This window comes from Convolutriloba macropyga, chromosome 1, assembly GCF_964194025.1.
Source record: "Convolutriloba macropyga chromosome 1, txConMacr16.3, whole genome shotgun sequence".
NCBI classification, from domain to species: Eukaryota; Metazoa; Xenacoelomorpha; order Acoela; family Convolutidae; genus Convolutriloba; species Convolutriloba macropyga.
The window spans coordinates 24,532,590-24,550,750 of record NC_134468.1 but is presented as its reverse complement, the minus strand read 5'-3'; the positions used below and the strand labels follow the sequence as shown (position 1 = coordinate 24,550,750).

At 34.8% G+C, this 18,161-nt stretch overlaps 1 protein-coding gene across 2 annotated transcripts; it reads left to right on the top strand.

Moving 5' to 3' along the window:
- Positions 1-1,707: 1,707 nt before the first annotated feature.
- Positions 1,708-17,862, top strand: LOC142337003 (secretory carrier-associated membrane protein 1-like). 2 transcript variants are annotated; one of them, XM_075386016.1, is made up of 5 exons: positions 1,708-1,890; positions 10,035-10,181; positions 10,489-10,738; positions 12,947-13,225; positions 16,729-17,862. In XM_075386016.1, the coding sequence occupies exons 1-5, from the start codon at positions 1,771-1,773 to the stop codon at positions 16,902-16,904; spliced, it is 972 nt and encodes a 323-aa protein (XP_075242131.1). In that variant the 5' UTR covers positions 1,708-1,770; the 3' UTR covers positions 16,905-17,862. The 2 variants fall into 2 exon arrangements, with proteins under 2 accessions (XP_075242131.1, XP_075242140.1); XM_075386025.1 differs by lacking the exon at positions 1,708-1,890 and adding an exon at positions 7,226-7,318.
- Positions 17,863-18,161: the final 299 nt, after the last annotated feature.

Below are 18,161 nucleotides of genomic sequence, written 5' to 3'. Positions count from 1 at the left end.
CGCGGGATTCAAGAGGAGAAGGGGCACAAAATAAAAACATACGCAGATTTCAATTAACTCAACAAATTTGAAATGAGGACTGTTTTGTGTAATTGGCCCTCATTGGGTTACGATACCTTTCCACTGTTAGAAATCATATTTCATTTACATAGCAATACATTAGGCATTAATATAGCAGTTAAGCTTTAGCATTTATCTGCTGCCTCTTGGCTAAGGGAACAAACGGCGAATACTTGTATCATTCATATCATTCGTATTTCAAATCCGAAATGTGAATACTATCATTCTTATTTCAGAGGTACGAAGTTCCAATGAACGCCAAAAATTTTAAATTGAGACTTTTAGAAGAATACTTGATCGAAAATTTATCCATAAACAGTTTTTCGACAGCTCGACTCGCCCTTCCTCTCTATGCCTTATTTGGAGACGTTTTCTACAAAGCGCTTGATGTTGTTGAAAACGGAATTGTTCGCAAATGCGTCCTCCTAGATAACCAATCCCATGTGTTGTTCACCGTAAGCTGTGATAAAGTTGATAGCAGCTACATTGTGCTGCCTGGTGACTACATCTGTTCATGTAATGAAGGAGATGTTGATTTTGATCAACTAGAATGTGACGATGTATGTGAACATTCTGTAGCAGTTGTGCTCTGTGAAAAGCTGAAGGTTGTTTCCTCATCTTTCTATAACAAAGAAGAATTCGCATCTAATTTATCTCACTTCAAATTGAAAACTCTTCTGTTATCGGGTTTCTAAGGATGGCGCGCGCCTGAACTGATGGTTAATCCATCTCAAAGATTTGACTGCTATTGCAGATAATATGGACAATTATAAATTGATTTCACATTTCAAAGAAGTTGAAAAGGTCGGATTGGATATCCAGCGGAAAAGAAAAGACATTGTGGCTTTTGATTCGCAGCGGCAAAGCAACCGAGAAGCTGTACGGGCTTTGGCGAAAAGTGACGAGAACACAGTTTGGTGTTGTGTTGGTTCTACTTTTCTGAAACTTTCGGTGAACAATGTCTCTGGGAGGCTTAAAGATGATGTGCGAAAATTGGACCTTCAAATTAAAACAATCAACGATGAACTTAAAAAAGATGTAAATTCGTTAAATGATTTAGAAAACAAAGAACCACTCAAAGGTTTTGATTTGGAGGCTGTCAATAAAATCGTATAATTTTAATCCTCCGTTTTACTTTTTACCGTTGATCTCCGGTTTTATCTGTTCTAGCGTTGTATTTTAGATATTGTTTATTATGTCTAGCACATCGGAACATTTTTGTCGCAAGAGGCCTGTGGATAAGTTAGAAAACACCATACGAGTTAATAACAGTAATCAGTCAATATATATAAATAATAAGTCGTCGTTCAAAGCACAGTTATCCAAAGTACAGAAAGCAGTAGATTCTGGATTCAATGAAATTTATATTCACGCAACTGGTGGTAGTATTACTCGAGCAGCACAAATAGCTCTACAAGTCAACGAAGATAATTACGATTGCTTCGATATTCGTCCGTTCACAGATACAGTAACAGTTTCGGATGATATGGAAGCGCTGCATGATGATGCTGAAAGTTTTAAGAAAACTAGATTGAATCCGGCTATTCATCTGCACTTGATTTTAAAATCGTCATAAATGTATTTTTAAATTGTTTAATTTAAGTTGTGTTTTGTGGATAATTATTTAATAGCTTTTTAAACGGAACAGGTAAGTTATTTGGCAAGTTTTTCAGATAGATTCTTGTGCCATTTAGTGTCCCGTCAGTTACGATGTCTTTTGCTTACGATGATGATGAAAGCAATCCTTTTGCCGATCCATCAGTGAGGCAACATACACAGTTCACCCCCGCTGGTACGGGTCAGCAGCCGTACGGTGGAACTGCGAGACAGGTATGCCTATCACTCAATTCTTAACAAGTGTCAACTGATTTGAACTAAACTGACTTTTGCTGAGATCTATTGTGTGGGAATTTTAGGGACCAATTAATCTCGACGAATTTTAATTTTGTCAATCGTTAGTTTGAAAAGTAAGACAATCTATAAATAATATCCGCTTTTATGGAATTCCTATGAAAACAATTTAATTGTTAGGAGACTAACAGAGATAGCGGAATTATGTTACGATTTAATTAGCAACGAAGGTCTCTTTATCCAGAAAGTTTGTGTCTGGCATTTTTCGTTTCTGAGACTCGTGCCCTTGGCTTTAATTTGTGTCAGAAAAGAATTTTGCCTATAGAATATCGGTTTCTTGAATTTTGCATAGCTTGATTTCTTGTTGCTTGCCTGTTCGCACTGCTGTTTTTTGCATGTTTACTCGTTAACTAGGGAAGCCTGATTTCAACTCAGAAGATAAATGCAAGTTAAAAATGGGTTGGTTTGATCCATTTTGCTGTTTCAAGTATTTTGTTGAGCATTGGCCCCATGCAATTCTGTGTCGACTTGCCCCCTGTCTTCGAATCACAAAATATTGTAGCCCCGCTTGACTATGCAGTTCTAACAAGTCTCTAAGTAAAGGATTGAGCAAAAAACTGCTGAGAAAAAGCTTCATATTGTTTATGCGAATTTTATTTCTGGACGACTTTATTTAGAATCGAATCTGCAAGTCTTCCTTATTCCTTTTACTTGTTTTCTGCTACAAAATTTGCCGTGAATTGTTGTTTTGTATTAGTTAAGTATTGAAGAGAAATGTCACTATTTTTGAACTGAGGAATTTTGCTCCGTTTTTCCGTATTGAGTTTATCCGTATTTCTCTGTTGATCCGTATTTCTCCGTAGAAATGACGGTAAATTTTTCTGTTTATGTTTGATATATATTTGAGGAGACTATTAATCTTTTTTGATGTAAAAGCACAGTTAAGTGGAGTTTACCCGAACGTGATCGTACTTTTGTGTTTCGCTATTTGATTCGATGCATTTTCCGAAATTGAACATGATCATTGTGTATTCATAATAATTATGACGATTCTTTGTCAATATACTTTCTTGCAGATAGATATTTACTCCGATGACATAAGAAATGTTGTATCCACACATGTGCGGGCTAGACATCTATTCTTTTTAAGTCTGTTTCAAATTTTTATCTCAAATGTCTCGGTCTCCTTTATATAGCAGGACCTATGTAACGTTGATTTTAATGAAAAAGTTAGTTCTGTAATGCTATTTTCTTCGTTATAATACGGCTCAAAGATTTGGCATCTTTTAATGTTTTTTTTTTGTTTGAAAGAAAAAAGTTCGGGTTTTTTTGGTTTCCAAAATTTTGGTTTCATCTGTTAACGAAAACGTGCCATTCAGTTTATGGTATGCTGATAGCGATTTCGTATTTTACTAGTAAGTTTCATTAATTCATGCTCTGAGTTGTTTCTCGAATTATTTCAGACATGTTATCATATTTTATCATTGTTAATTGTCCAACATTTATGTATGTGCAATATAAATTGTCCAATTGTGCAATTGTCCACATGTGCAATATAAATTGTCCAATTGTGCAATTGTCCACATGTGCAATTTTCCAACATTATATGTGCAATTTTGTTGTTAATTGTCCAACATATAATTAACATCCAAATTTTTGTGTCTAGCTTTTCAGTGCAAATTATGCACAAAGTTCAAAATCTTTGTAGGTGAGTGACGTGGTTCCTCAATGAGAGAAGTTGGAGCGGAAAATGCAATTTCGCAAGGAATGCAAATCAGAGAAAAATGTAAATTTGTTTTTGTTATGAAAATCAGATTTGTCTCTTTTTGTCTTAACCTCTGCTTGCTGACAATTTTTCCTTGTTACTTTGGTAGTGTAATGAAGTTTTCGAACTGAAAACAAGCCTTTGAAAAAGAATTGTTTAATGATTTATTAAAGTTAAATTTTTCAATTATTAAGTTTATTTTCCCGTAGATTTTTTTTTGATATATAATCATTAGCCGAGCATATGGCAAACCGGTGCTTCTGTTTAATTGAGATCTTTTAATCTTTGTTTTGTAATATAGCATTTCATCTGATGGTAAAAACAGATTAAAGCAGGAATAAGAAATTGTTTGTTGGTCAGTTTCCTACTTTTTGAAGTAAAAATTGATTTTTCTATTCCCGTTACTCTTCCATTGCTGTTGCTGCGAAAGACAACACCTGGTCAACTTTTCTAACTTGCTTGGAATGAGTTAGTTTATCTAATTTCCAATTTTGTGCTGTTTTAGAATAAAATGAACTGTAAATTTTTGAAACAATCAATTCATGCCACAATTTTGTTTTGGTTGAAAACAACTTGTTTATATTACTTACAACTATCCAATCATCAAAAATGGTGAATAATTATATTTCGTTTTTTAAACAAGAATACTGGAGCTGGTTGAATAAGAACACTGGAGCTGGTTGAAGTTAAAGATCATTTTAAAATATGTTTTTGATCATATATGGTGTTTAAAGTATTTTTTTTCCTTTTCACTAGGGAACTCAACTAGATTTCTGTTAATCCTTAATGAGAGAAATTGGAGCGGAGAATGCAAATTTTGTAAAGAAAATGGCGGAAAACGAGAAACTGTAAATTTGTTTTTTGAAAATAAATTTCTCTTTTTTTAACATCTGCTGCCTTTAGTTATTCCTTGTTAATTTGGTATTGTATTGACGTTTTTGAACTGAAAACATGCCTTTGAAGAAGAATTGTTTGATGATTTATTAAAATTAAATTTTTCAATTGTTAATTTTTTCTCGTAGATTTTTTCAGATATATAATCATTAGCAGAGCAAATGACAAACCGGTGCTTCTGTTAAATGAGATCTGTTAATCTTTGTTTGGTAATATAGCATTTCATCTGATAGGAACAACAATAAGGCAGGAATACAAAATTGTTTGTTGGGCGCTTTCTTACTTTTTGGAGGACAAATTGATTTTTGTACTCGTCCAGTTGCTCTTCATTGCTGTTGCTGCGAAAGACAACACCTGGTCAACTTTTCTAACTTGTTTGGAATGAGGTTATCTAATTTTCAATTTTTGCTGTTGTAGAACAAAATGAACTGTACATTTTTGAAACCATCAATTCATGTCACGTTTTTGTTGAAAACAGCTTTATAGCACTAACTACTGGAGCTGGTTGAAGTTAAAGATCATTTTAAGTTATGTTTTTGATGATGTATGGTGTTCAAAGTATTATTTCCTTTTTAGTGTATTTTTTCCTTCCACTAGGGAACGCAGCAAGATTTCTGTTAATCTTGTTTGAGTTATCCATTTTGAAAGCCCCGAAGACAAAAATATTACCCCAAGTTAAATGAAAACTAAAAGGTTTTTAAAAACAATGTTTTTCATCGTTTTGTTGCGAGCTTTGAGATGCTTAGTTTTCTCATCCTTTTCTGACAATCAAATAGGTTTATATACTAGAACGGCTCAGGTAAATGAAAATAGCAAATGTTCAGTCTTTTAATCGTTGTTTTCAAATTTTACATTGAGCCTAACTTCAGAGTTTAGTCTTTTGCTTCCTTACCTAGCCAATGCCAGCTAAGAAGCAAACTTTTTTAAACTTTGTTTGTTTGATTTGAATTGGTGATAGACTGCTATCGAAATTCATTTTGTAGTTTTTTATTTGCTTTTTCGAGTGCTTCCTAAACAAAGTGTCTAAGTTGGCCATTATATAACTGGAGCAAAAACTGGTGCAAAAATTAGTGTTTCACGGATATATTCAAACACATATGAGCTCATTAACAGAAAATTTTTCACAAGACGTACTGCTTTTCAAGTGTTTTGCTTTAACTCCTCAAATATTTTGCCTTGATATGTTATAGCTTTCTCAAGCGGAAAACTTGGAGCTCAATATTAAAATGCCATTGAAAGTCAGAATTTCTATAGAAAAAATAGTCAGAAGCAGATCTAACAAAAAGGCAGCTAATTTTGTTTCTCTGGATGCATTTTAAATCAATTGAAGATTTTCATCTCTTTTTTTCTCGTCTAGTTGCTTTAGTTGTTACTAGGTTGTTGTAAAGCATAAAAATTTTCTTTCTTTGTTTCAGTTCATTTTTTGTTTTCAGATTGAAGTATCTGCTTTTATAATTTACGAACTTATATCGATGCTTCACTTTGTCCTTATAATGTATTAACCAGACCACGGTGAGCTTTCAACTAATTTCATACTATTTGGCGTGTTTTGTTGAAGTTTTGTTCTATCAAATGATTTGTCCGCTTTCTTACATGACTTTATTTCGCAGTTTTAAAGCATTGTTGAAAGATTTCGGCTCAAAAAGCATGTAATTGTTGAAAAACACGTTAGAAAAGGAGACGAATATTTCGAAAAATGCAGTAAAGGGATTTTACAAAACATGCAGTTCAGCTCTTTGTTTTGTTTTACATCAATGGGAAAATTGTCTTCTTTTGATCTTTATTTTTTGCTTTGGTAATAACTAGTCATGAAGCGTCATTGAGAATTGCATTTTATAATTTTATCTTTAAAATTCATAACTGTTGTTGAAAAACGAATGCTCTTCAAAAGCTTGGCCTTTTTTTCTGGTCTTATGTGCTGTGCGCAATTGATTACAAAATTAAATATTTCTGTTTTGTAGGCATAAATTTATATTAAATCACCGAATGAAGTGAAAATTGGATCTCAAAATTATTTGTTACCAAAAATGAGTTTTAACCTTCCTTCTAATTGATGGAATGTCGTTTCATTTTATCACAGAAAAATGTTTAGAAGTTGTTCGATATCGTTTTTCAATTGTATTCAATGATTATTTATTGTGTGTGTGTTCTTTTTTCCTAACAACTAGGGAAAATAAGCGATTTAAAAGAAAATCAAGTTCACTTTTAACAATCAACAACTATAAAACTGAGATTTCCCTGAACAATTTTCCATGAACTGATAGCCATTTTTCGTGAAGAGCATTTTATACCTGGGGGCAGGTTTCATTATTGTAAGAACATCTGATTCTTCTCATTTTTGCTGCAAAGACAACATTGTTAGATCAGTTAAAGTTTATTTCGAAGACATATTTTGGAGCCATAATATGCTTTCACATAGAATTTTGAATTGAATTTTATGAGATCTTTTTCTGACTGCATTTTGACAAGCTTTTAAGAGCGCTGTAATCTTATTGCTTTTCAGTGGTTTAGTTTTTTTCTGCTGCCCTCAGCAATGTCTCCAAATTAATATCCGGCGTATTTTGATGGTTATAGCATGTGTTCTGGAGCAAGTAGTTAATTATATAGTTTGAATTGATCTCCACCCATCAAATGTGGCTGCGGAAAGAATATTGAAATAATCGTTAAAATATAAATACGTATTTTAATTGCATTATTAGTTTTTGAGACTTTGTATCTGGATTATACAATTCATCTTAAACGTTCAAAGTTAGTATACTGAAAGACTAATGGGCTATTATTTGAAAAGCTAGATTAAGATTCAAAGATATGTATTGGCATACACCTTTCTAATTATTTTCATCTTATGCTTCAGTTCAAAATTTTTAGTCTATACATTTTCCATCGGTTTCATTTGAAATTGTTCGTCTCGTGGATGTTCTCCACTTTTTCATTTATTTTGGCAACAATTTTTGTAACGGGGAAGCTGGAATATCGCTCTACGTCATACTTGTTACAGTAGCTCCCCCGTTACTATAACGAGCTATGCGTCGTCTTTCTTCTCTCCAGCCAAAACCGAAAACTTTTCCACGCACTCTAGACAAATAAAAGTGGTACCATTTGACAGCTCAGTGCAGAATTCAAAGCCAAAAAGCCAAATGAATTTTAGGTAACTTCTTGAAAGTAACTTCTTTGTCTTTCTTAGACCTATTTCTCGTTTATACGTTAAGCAACGTTTTGATGGCCTACAAACTTATTTATATGTAGTTTTTGGAAGGAGTTGAGTTTAGAGTCACTATGTTCTAACAAACAAAGCATCTGTCGTTTTTTGGACCTGAAGGGCTCAAGAGGATTACTCTGAGCTGTCAAATGTTATGTTTTCTAACATAAAAGTCGGTTTTGGTACATTCAGACAAAGGCAAGCATTTGTTTTTTAAAATAAATTTGTACTTTTTTTTACCGATTTGAATACCAAATCATAAAAATTGTATTAAACTTTGCTCTTATCGGTAGGGCGCTGTAATTAGTTCCAGTAACTTTTCAAACAAAATTTAGAATTGTTTTCGATATGCAAAAATTTTTTAAAATTTTTGGATATTGTTATTTGTTTCCAGTGACCCAAATAATTCTTTTTGAATCTGGACCTTGCATTCAAATTCATAGCCGATCATTTGGCTGAAACAATGCTTTGAGATTTGTTTAAATTGTGTTAAAACAATTGTTTTACCCCTTTGAGCTTTTTAACCGATATAAAAAATTATTATAAATGCGTCGTGTTAGGGCCTAAGAATAACTGTTCTTACAAATGGTAGACTAGCTAAGTTGATAGATTGGCAGGAATTTAAAGCAGTTTTGTATTTCTTGGATATTTTTTATTATTGATGTCGGTCTCAGAACATGTGTGCTATCTGTTTATGACTATTAGTCATAAGGCGAATGTATTCTTTTTGACTACAAAAACAGCAGTAATAATAAGAATACGAGCCAGAATACGAACCAAGTTCAATCAATGGGAGTCACTTAGCTTCAATAATTTTTTTGAATAAATATTAGTGAAATACATCGTTAATCAGTGTCTGGGTTGAAAACTACAGAGAACAAACGTTTCAACGAACGGCAGGAAAAGTTCTCAAAAAGCTCTAATTGTGCTAATGTTTTGCGAATGATTTTCTTGATATTACTTCTCTCTGATTGCTGCTATTGCAGCAATGACATGGCTTTATTTCTTGTTACTTGGTCTCGAACGAAGTTGTTGCAATTGTTGTAAACGTGTATCTATTTTTATATGCAAAATTTTCGATTGACCTTTTTGTAAAATATTCTTTTGATTTTAGTTCTCGATCAACTTTTTCGATTTATTTTTTTGATTTTTTTGTGATTTGAGTTGCGCGCATTCACACATGAAGTCTGTTGCTAAAATAAAACCGTCTGCGAGAGCTCACAGTACATAGCCCCCCTTCGTAGTCAGAAGTTTTTGCATCATAAAAGTTCCTCTAGCCTATGCGCCCGTTCTAAGTTGTTTGCCTCGCCAGTAGTTGAAGACCAATTCGTCCGACGTTAGTCGGTTTTTTTGTGCATGAACTATTTCATTTCCTTTCGTAGCATGCACAGAACTGCACGAGCTATCTTGTTTTTGTTTCGAGATTGCTGTTTCCACTAGTGTCGTGAACGAAGATAAGCCAAATTGAGACATTTAAAATATGTACTTTAAAGCCACTGAAATTTTTAGCATAGCTCGTAGATAGCATTCAATCAGCGGATCATGAGAAGTAGGATGTACACACCCTAAAAGTTTTCAATTTTTTTGGACCTCGTTTATTGTTCTCGAACGAAGCTTGGAACAATTTTTTTGCCGCGTGCGTCCTTTTTTTCGTAAAATATTTGCTTGACCGCTATTATTTCTCAGCGATTCTTTCATCCTTCACTAGTCGAGAAAGCAGCTGAACTCAATTGCGGGCAGTCTACTTAAAGTCAGATGAAGTTCAGCAAAATTGATTTCATTTTTCGACTTTAAATCTTAATTGTTTTTGATTAAATGTAACAACTTCATTTGAAGCTTATAAGTGGATTTAATACCCAACACCATCAGCTTGTTTCAAAAGATTCGAGCCCCGCCAGTCGTTACGGGGCAATTCGTTCGACGTTGGTCGGATATGTTTAATTAAATTGTTAATTTACTTTCGCATGATTTTGATCAAATTTAGCAAAGTGTTTAAAAGGGATATTATCCTGCAAATCGTGCGTGATGTGTGTGGTGAATGCGTAGTTGATGGTAATGTATGCCTACTGTTGGTGTATATTAATTTATATCTGTTTGTCAGTCTAAAGTAGATAGAAAGTGCACCAGTATAGCTCTTGCAAACTTATCTTAAAATGACGCAATTGCAATAGTTCTATAAGTATTTCTGAGTTGTAAACTGAAGTATTGAATAGCAAACCTGTTTATTTAAAATCGCCTATATAAAATTATTGCTCACGAAATTAGGTGCAGCCCCCAGCGACCACAATTCCTGCTCAACAAATGCCACCTCCCCAGTACCAACAGACTGCACCTAGGATAAACAACGAGGACCTGCTTAGGAGACAAGAGGAATTAGACAGGAAGGCGGAGGAACTACAAAGGAAGGAACAGGTCAGCTAACTCTATTCAAATGCTCAAAAGTGTGGGCTGGACGTTTCTCTATCTCTGGAATGTCCTGATATTGGAATCAGTTCTCACTAGTTGTGCACCTGAGTCCTTTTTGAAGTTCTTTTGCTGCCGTGTTATCCAATTTTCTCGCAGGATTTTATTAATAATTGCAGAGCTTTTTATTGACATCGACTGCAGAATGCTCAGCTGAAATTGTGTGTATAATGTGCATAAGAACCAAGTTTTGAGCTGCCTTAGACCGTCTATAACTCTCAATGCTTTTTCATCTAACCAATTGTTTTTTTTTCAGGAATTACGCAACCAGGCTGCAGCGAGTGGACCAAGAGAGAATAATTTTCCCCCTCTGCCCTCCTTCATTCCCATTCGGCCCTGTTTCTACCAAGATTTCGATGTCGACATTCCCGCTCAGTTCCGACGCACGGTGCAGATGGTATACTATTCATGGATGGCTTACGTAGTGACATTACTAGTCAACTGGTTTGCAGGAATTGTGTTTTATGTATGTGACCCGGATGGAAGTGGAACTTTCAAATCTGTCCGTAAGTTGATCTATTAAAAGTTGCATCACTAAACAGTGGCTACAAATTTTTACGAGTAAAATTGTTGTATTGGAGTCATTTGGCACTGCTTTCTTTGCCAAATAAACAGATGTGGGCAAAAATGTTTTGATAAAAGTTTTTGGTCCATTTTTGCATCTGACTTAATTGACTCTGTCTTGTTAAGTCTCTTCTGGTGATTTTAAAGTCAACTTCTCTTCTTTCAATTAGTGCTTGATGGAAATCCTTTTTATTGGAAAAAATGTGGAACTCAACTTGATCTCGCTCGTAGTGATAAGCGGAAATTCACCGTTACAAGAAGTGGATTTAAATGTGCAACGGAAGTAATTCTTATCTTTGGGCAGCTTGAGGCAATTAAACAGCTGGATTGTCAATAATGAATTTTTGACTGGGGGGGGGGGGGGGCAGTTTTATCATTTGCGCGGAGAGTTCTTTTTGTAACAAAGGTCATGCCCTGTCTCAAAAAGACTTTCTCTAACTTTATTTGAGGAGCAGTAAGATAATTTTTCAATGGAATGTTTAAAAACGTAGTTTATGACAACTAACGCCAATTCAAGTTCACTTAAAAAAATCATATCATCTGTAAGTTTATACATGGCATGTATTGTCGGACAATCTGCTGGCTATGCTCTTTCATGGTCAGCTCTGAACTGACTATATTTTGCTTCAGTTGATTTTATTTTCTTGTGATCATGCCATAAATTTAATAAAACTGAATCCTATTTTTTACATTGCAGCAAATTGACTTCTGTGCAATTTTGAGACGTCCCCGTTTTCACGTCTCTCCATTTCGCTGCATTTCTCATGAAATTTTTTGAAAGTCAAGTTTTGCAAGCTATCCCACAAATCAATTATCGAGAGCTATTTTTTTCACTTCTGGAATTTCTTGGAAAATACTTTTGGGGCTGAAGACGGGGTCGCCGTACACTCGATAAAAAATTCGTAAATATTTTCTTAGCACCTCAAACAGTTCATACCTCCTAAATAGTGTTTTGTTATAGTGAAAACTTTTTGATAAAAGTTAAAACTGTTTTTTTTAACTTACAAGAAAATTAAGCGAGTACGTTTATGGCGACAAAATTTTTACCCAAAAAATTGTTTCATTATTTGAAAAAATACTTTTTCTCTTTAACTTATGAGCTGTCAAGAGGAGCGTAGTTATGTGCTGTTGTCTTAGGATATACTACTCGGGGAGGATTGGTTCTGTTCAGATTTAATCGAAGGCGAGTAGTGGTTTTTATAAAATTTTTTCGTGGTGTGTTTGATCCAAATCTGTTAGTTTTTGTTCGCCAAATTCCCTTACTTCCTACTTTACTTCATCCACTAAAGATGATTTTGAGTTCTTGACCATATTAACTAAGTAATGAAAGATAGTATCTTGCCTTTATTTAAAAAATGAGTTTTTTGTAAATCGTTTTCAATTGCTCTCAAAGCTAATTTTAACAATTATATTAGTGCTGCGGTCTGTCTTATGCTCACAACCCCCGCGCCTCATGTCCGCCGCAGCCCCTACTTCAATTAAACTACAGATAGTCTCCGTAAGCCGCGCAGCTATCTACTGTCAAAGCCAAATAGTCGTTTGAGAGCAGCAATTCGCCCGACGTTAGTCGGTTTTATTTTTTCAGAACAAAGTCCGGCTTTTTTGTTATGGTCGCTTTATTATAGAATAATGAATGAAGTAAAATTTACTGACCAGAACCATTATACTCAGGAAGTTCTCTTTGTTGCTGTATGTATGAATCGCTAAAAGCACTCAGGAAGTTCTCTGCTGCTATCTTTATGAATTGCTAAAATCTCTTAGAAGTTAAAATATATTGATTATTAAAATAAAAGATGGTTTATTGAGTGTCTTCAGTCCAAAGGTCTCAAAAATTTCCAAGACCAACGCTTTCGGTAACCATTAGGTTGTCATTAGTAGATGTGAGGAAATTTTTATTGTTTCAGCTGCTAAATTCTTTTCTTACTGCGGTTAGTCCGGATATCATATCTGACATATTTCCATTGCAATCTGCTTGCCGATCTTACAATATTAACTGAAAACCTAACAAGGCTTTGAAAAAATATGGATTACTGTAACCTTTAATCACTAGTTTATTTTGAATAGCATGTGCTGTACAGTTTGGATTGATTAATTGTCAGCGTAATATGAAAGGGCAGTGTTTTTCTATGGTTGTGTTGAACTTGTTTCAGTGTTACCGGCAATCTACCTGGCGGCTTTCACCCCGTGCTCGTACGCTTGTTGGTTCCGAGCGGCGTACAATGCTTTCAGGAATGATTCATCGTTCAACTTCTTTCTATTCTTCTTCATGTTCTTCTTCCAGTTCTGCACCTGTGTCCTCTTCGCAGTTGGGCCCAACAACTCCGACTGGGGCATGATGGGCTGGCTGTGTCTGATTGACGCGTTCAAAAACATCTTCTGTGGCATCGTCGTCCTCATCTCCGCCGTCTTTTTCACTCTCCTCAGTGTGGGTAAGTGTCCAGCAGACAAAAATGCCTTTTTCCAATGCTTTTTAAACACTAAATTTAATTCATATAGTAACGAATGAGCGTATACTCGTGACGAGTCTTCTTAAGAAATCCTTGACATCTAAAGATTTTGTTTGCGTTGTCGTGCGCTGTCTGCTTGCTGCTTCTATTATTGTTTCCTAATTCATTTGTTAATAGCCATGTTAAAAAACCAATTAAAAGAGACAATAATAGCCATGTTAAAAAACCAATTGTTAATAGCCATGTTAAAAAGAGTTCTACCAAAATATTTTAACGACTGCAAGAAACAACTCATAAAACTTCAACACCATTAGAAATTTAAAAGGTGAAAATAAAAAACGCAGGAGATTATCCCTTCAAGAGACAGAAAATTTTAATAGGTTTTTTACTACTATTGGCTAAACTGGCTGACAAACTAAACTCCGTTGAGAGAAATCTTATTATAAAACGAAATTTGAATAGCATGTTTTTGATGGCAACTAATGAAAGATGTCACTGAAAATTGACTCTTTGAAAAACGAGTACAGAACTGACTATGGTGGACTTAATAATTTCCTAAACAAAATAAAGTATGCGTTGGTTCAGCACTTGCTATTCTAGTTAACAATTGTTTTGAAGAAGGAGTTTTCTCGAAGTGCTTAAAGAGAGCTATTGTCCTGCCAAGTCAAAAGGTTGGAAGTTTGATGAAGTGGAAAATTACAGAGCCATTAACCTACCAGCGATAGCTAAAGCTCTAGAAAAGTTAGTCAACAAACGTATGACATCTTTTCTTGCCAAATATGGCATACTCAATAGTCAATTGGTCTTTCAGCAAAAAAGGGAACTATTGAAGCACTCGTAACATTTTTGGAAAGTATCAGAGAGGGTTGGAAAAGCAATGCCAAAGAGACAACGGCTGTGTTCACAGATCTAAAAAAGCATTTGACACTGTCAAACACAGCATGTAACTTGAGAAACTGGAATTTGTATGAATGCGAGACAAATGCAAGAGCTTTTAAAATCTTATTTGACGGGCAGCAATACAGTCAATCCTTTCACGATCCAGTCTTCTTAAATTTCCTTACAGTGTGCCACAAGGGTCAGTTCTTGGCTCACTTTGTTTTCTGATTTAATAAACAATATTACCGACTTTTTCACACCACGTCAACGTTGTAGGCCGATAACACTGATCTGAAACATACATCAGGTAAAAATTTTGACTTGAATACGTCCCTTAATTCAATCGGAAAATATTTTGTTGGCAATAAGCTGACACTCAACTGTGAGAAAACACAATTTTTTTTAACCCGAAGGCCAGTGGTCAAACTCTTCAGAGTAAATTATCAATTAACGGCAATTTATTAACACAAAAGAAAAGTGTAATGGGATTCCGAATAAATGAAAAACTTAATAATAATAATAATCATGTAAAATGTCCTATGACAGAAAATGTCAAAATTCTGAGGACTCTTTTATTGGCTAAAAGCTATACTAACAACTCAACTACTAACTATATAGCGAATATATGTCCAGCCATTCATAAACTACGGATATATGGTAAAAGCAGCTATTGAGTCAAAATTAAAGAAAATAAGATGGTTAGTCTTCAGAAAAAAAAGAAATCATAGTCTACCTCAGTCCTAAGAGAAGAGCAAAAGATCTACTCTGTAAAAACATTGAATATTTTTGAGATATTCGAAAAATTAATTGAATTGCTAAGAAAGAATGTGAAATCAGCTTTCTTGATGGCTTTATAACGGAAAGAGAAATTGAAACTATTCAGTCAAAATGCACAAAAGCGCGACAACTAAAAGTAGCCAACAAGGTAAGTAGTTTAAACTCAAAAAGAATTGGTGTTAGAATTCGAAAACTAACTGAATACTAAAATTCGAGCCCGATTTGCTGTGAAAAAAGTGCAGAAATATAAGCAAAACGAGGTAAAATGTTTCAGAATAATTTTAGAGATAACAATTTTGCCAATAACGAATATGTTTCCACTCTCTTTTATTGATCTACCCTGATTTTTTATTCTACTTTTCTCACGAACAAATTCTCGCATAAACCTTATTGCTGCTACTTGGCATCATTCGACTGTGACCGTACGGACCTTTCGATGACTTAGCGAGTGGGTTGTGTTTTTCTGTAGCTTTTTTAGTTACGGTAATGCTCATAGCCTACTTGAAAACTTTTTATTCTTAATGCTAGCAAGGTCTGTTTTTTCATCTTTTTTCGGTACCGAGATTTTGGATTGTATTGATCGCATTTGGATTGCATTGTAGAACTCCTCCAGTGGAATAAGTCAGGCGAGCATTTGCTTTTGGAATGTACACGTCTATATGTGCTAGCATATCAGTTGCTCTCAAACGAATTCGGTAGCAATTATAGTAGTCCTGCTGGTTTTTATGTAATTTTTCCTACTAGCAATTTTTTGTCGATAGCTTTTGCCTGAACAACCATTTTGTGACCTTTTGTCTTGAGAAACGGGATGAACTGGTAGTGCGCGAGGACAAAGGTATTAAGTCTCTGAGCAGCTCTGAGTAGTTGCTAACGGATGTTCAGCAGATCTGTTGAGGAAAGCTTGAGGAGGCAGCTATTATGGGTTGGAAGGGCGGATCTTCATTTTTACCCCCTCTTATATCTGCGCCCTCGGAATCTTATCTATTCCTTAGATAGGTAACGGAAGCTATGCTCCCTATGTTTAAGCTAGCTACAACGAAAGCCAACCCTTCGCTTGTCGTTTGAGAGCAATTCGCCCGACGGTAATGGGTTTGTATTGTATTTGCAGTGAGTTGAATATTCTAGTTGGTTCAAGAATTTCTTTGCGTAGGAATGCCGGGCAGTCATTTCCTTTTATCGTGTTTATACCTCAGTTGTGACCTTAATTTTCAATTGATTTTTTGAAGTTCTAATAATGAAATGTGTACCATTTCGTGCTGTCGACAACGACATTAAATGTTTTCGATTTGCGCTGTTATGAAGTTCTTAACAAGCTGGTGCACATAATAACAGCGTCGACTCGCTGTGACAAGTGAATACAATCAAATACTTGAAACCAATAGAGACACCACTGAATCATATCTGGCCATGTTTTTGTTCAAAAAATATGCGTGGAAACTTAAAAATAGTGTTCGCATAGGTATAAGCTCAAAGAAGAAATCAGAAAACTCCATTTTGTTTTTCTTCCTGTTTTTTGATATCATTTGCAGTTTTGAGGAGCGGATTTCTTTACTGGACATCGTGGATTAATGTATTGGTAGCTTTTTAAAGTTAATGTTTCCCAAGTTTTCATGCAATTTTGTACGTTCGCCTTCATTTTTAATCTTTATTTTCCTGCGAGCGCTGAGTAAGCATTGAACCCCGCCCACCCCGAAACATACCCAGAGCACAAGCACGCGCATGTTGTTATTGTGGGTTATAACCGGCTCTGGGGTGGAGGACGAAACATATATATCCTATTTTAGTCTAAAAATTTCTCATCAGTCTAATTAAAACGATTTGTGTTCCAGCCATGGCCCTGCTTCTACAGAGAGTGCATGCTCTCTACCGCACCACGGACGCCAGTTTCAGCAAAGCTCAGGCCGAATTCTCTACTGGTGTGATGAGCAATCAACACGTGCAGAAGGCTACAGCCACCGCAGCTACTGCAGCCGCCAAAAATGCTTTCAATGCCCAGAACCCATAAGTTGGGATTGTTCTGTCTGGGAAAGATTAAAGGGTAATGTCGCGGCACATAAACACAACCAAGAAACAGATGAAGCACAAAAAGCGATACAGTAAAGTAGAATACATTTGAATCTACCTTGAATTGTTACAATGTACAAGTCACCGCCACAACCACAGTAAGTGTCGTCGACAAAAGGGGAATGTTGCATCATCTAAATGTAAATTGAAGAATGGTATTTAGTGTTAGAGTATTCAAGTATCAGTAAAACTCGCTTGGATCTGTAGTTACATCGTATGATTAAGCGTCAATTTAAGTATCAAATCATGTTGTCTTTTTGATCTTGTGTAAAAATACTGAATGTATAGCAATAAGCTTTTATACATCACAAAGACACTCGATATGGTGATTGCAACTAATTTTTAAATCTTTGCCTATTTTCGCAAGGTCAAAAACCAATGTTGACAATTTTTTCGCAGTTAATTATGATGGAAGTAAAAAAAATACATGTGTATAATAGAAGTGTAAGTTGTTATATCTCTGTAGCCTGAATTTCATATGAGTTTGAAGTGAAGTCCTCTTTTGGATGGATGTTTGATTTGAATTGAATGTACTATTTTGTTGCTTTGAATGAATTGCTATTACTACACTGTACCTACATCCCTGTCATTCCTACTCCTGTTGTCGCAGTTTGTCCTTACCTTACTTCTATCTATCTATCTAATCTTATTTATGGATGAGCTACACTCAACTCATATATTAATACATCTTAGTGTTCGAACCACAAATACTTGAGCGAATGATTTTATTAACTCTCTGTATATCATGTATAGATGTTAACGCGAATAAATCTACCCCCGTAATGCTGTAACTTAGATATTTGATAACTACTACTGTCTTGATGGTAGGATAGAACATTTGATAATAATTGCATAAATATTTTCGAATCCAATATTTCAATTCAATATTTCGTTTTTCATTGTTTTTTTTTTCAATTTGATCAGATTTCCTGAAAATGGTAACTATATAGCTGCTCTCCAAAATTTTTAAAGTTATTTGGATTTTTGTCTTGTTTTTTGTATGTTTCGATTTTTAAATTGCTCACAATCAAAGTTTGCCGCACTCATTTGGTTCCTGTTGGCCTTTTATGCAATTTTTTACTTGATCATCCTTTGTATGATTGATTGTTCCGACCTAAATATTGGGGGAGGATCTATATTCTCAACTGTGTTTTTTGTTTTCCGTCAATTTTGGGCGACAGATATATTTGACGTGGAA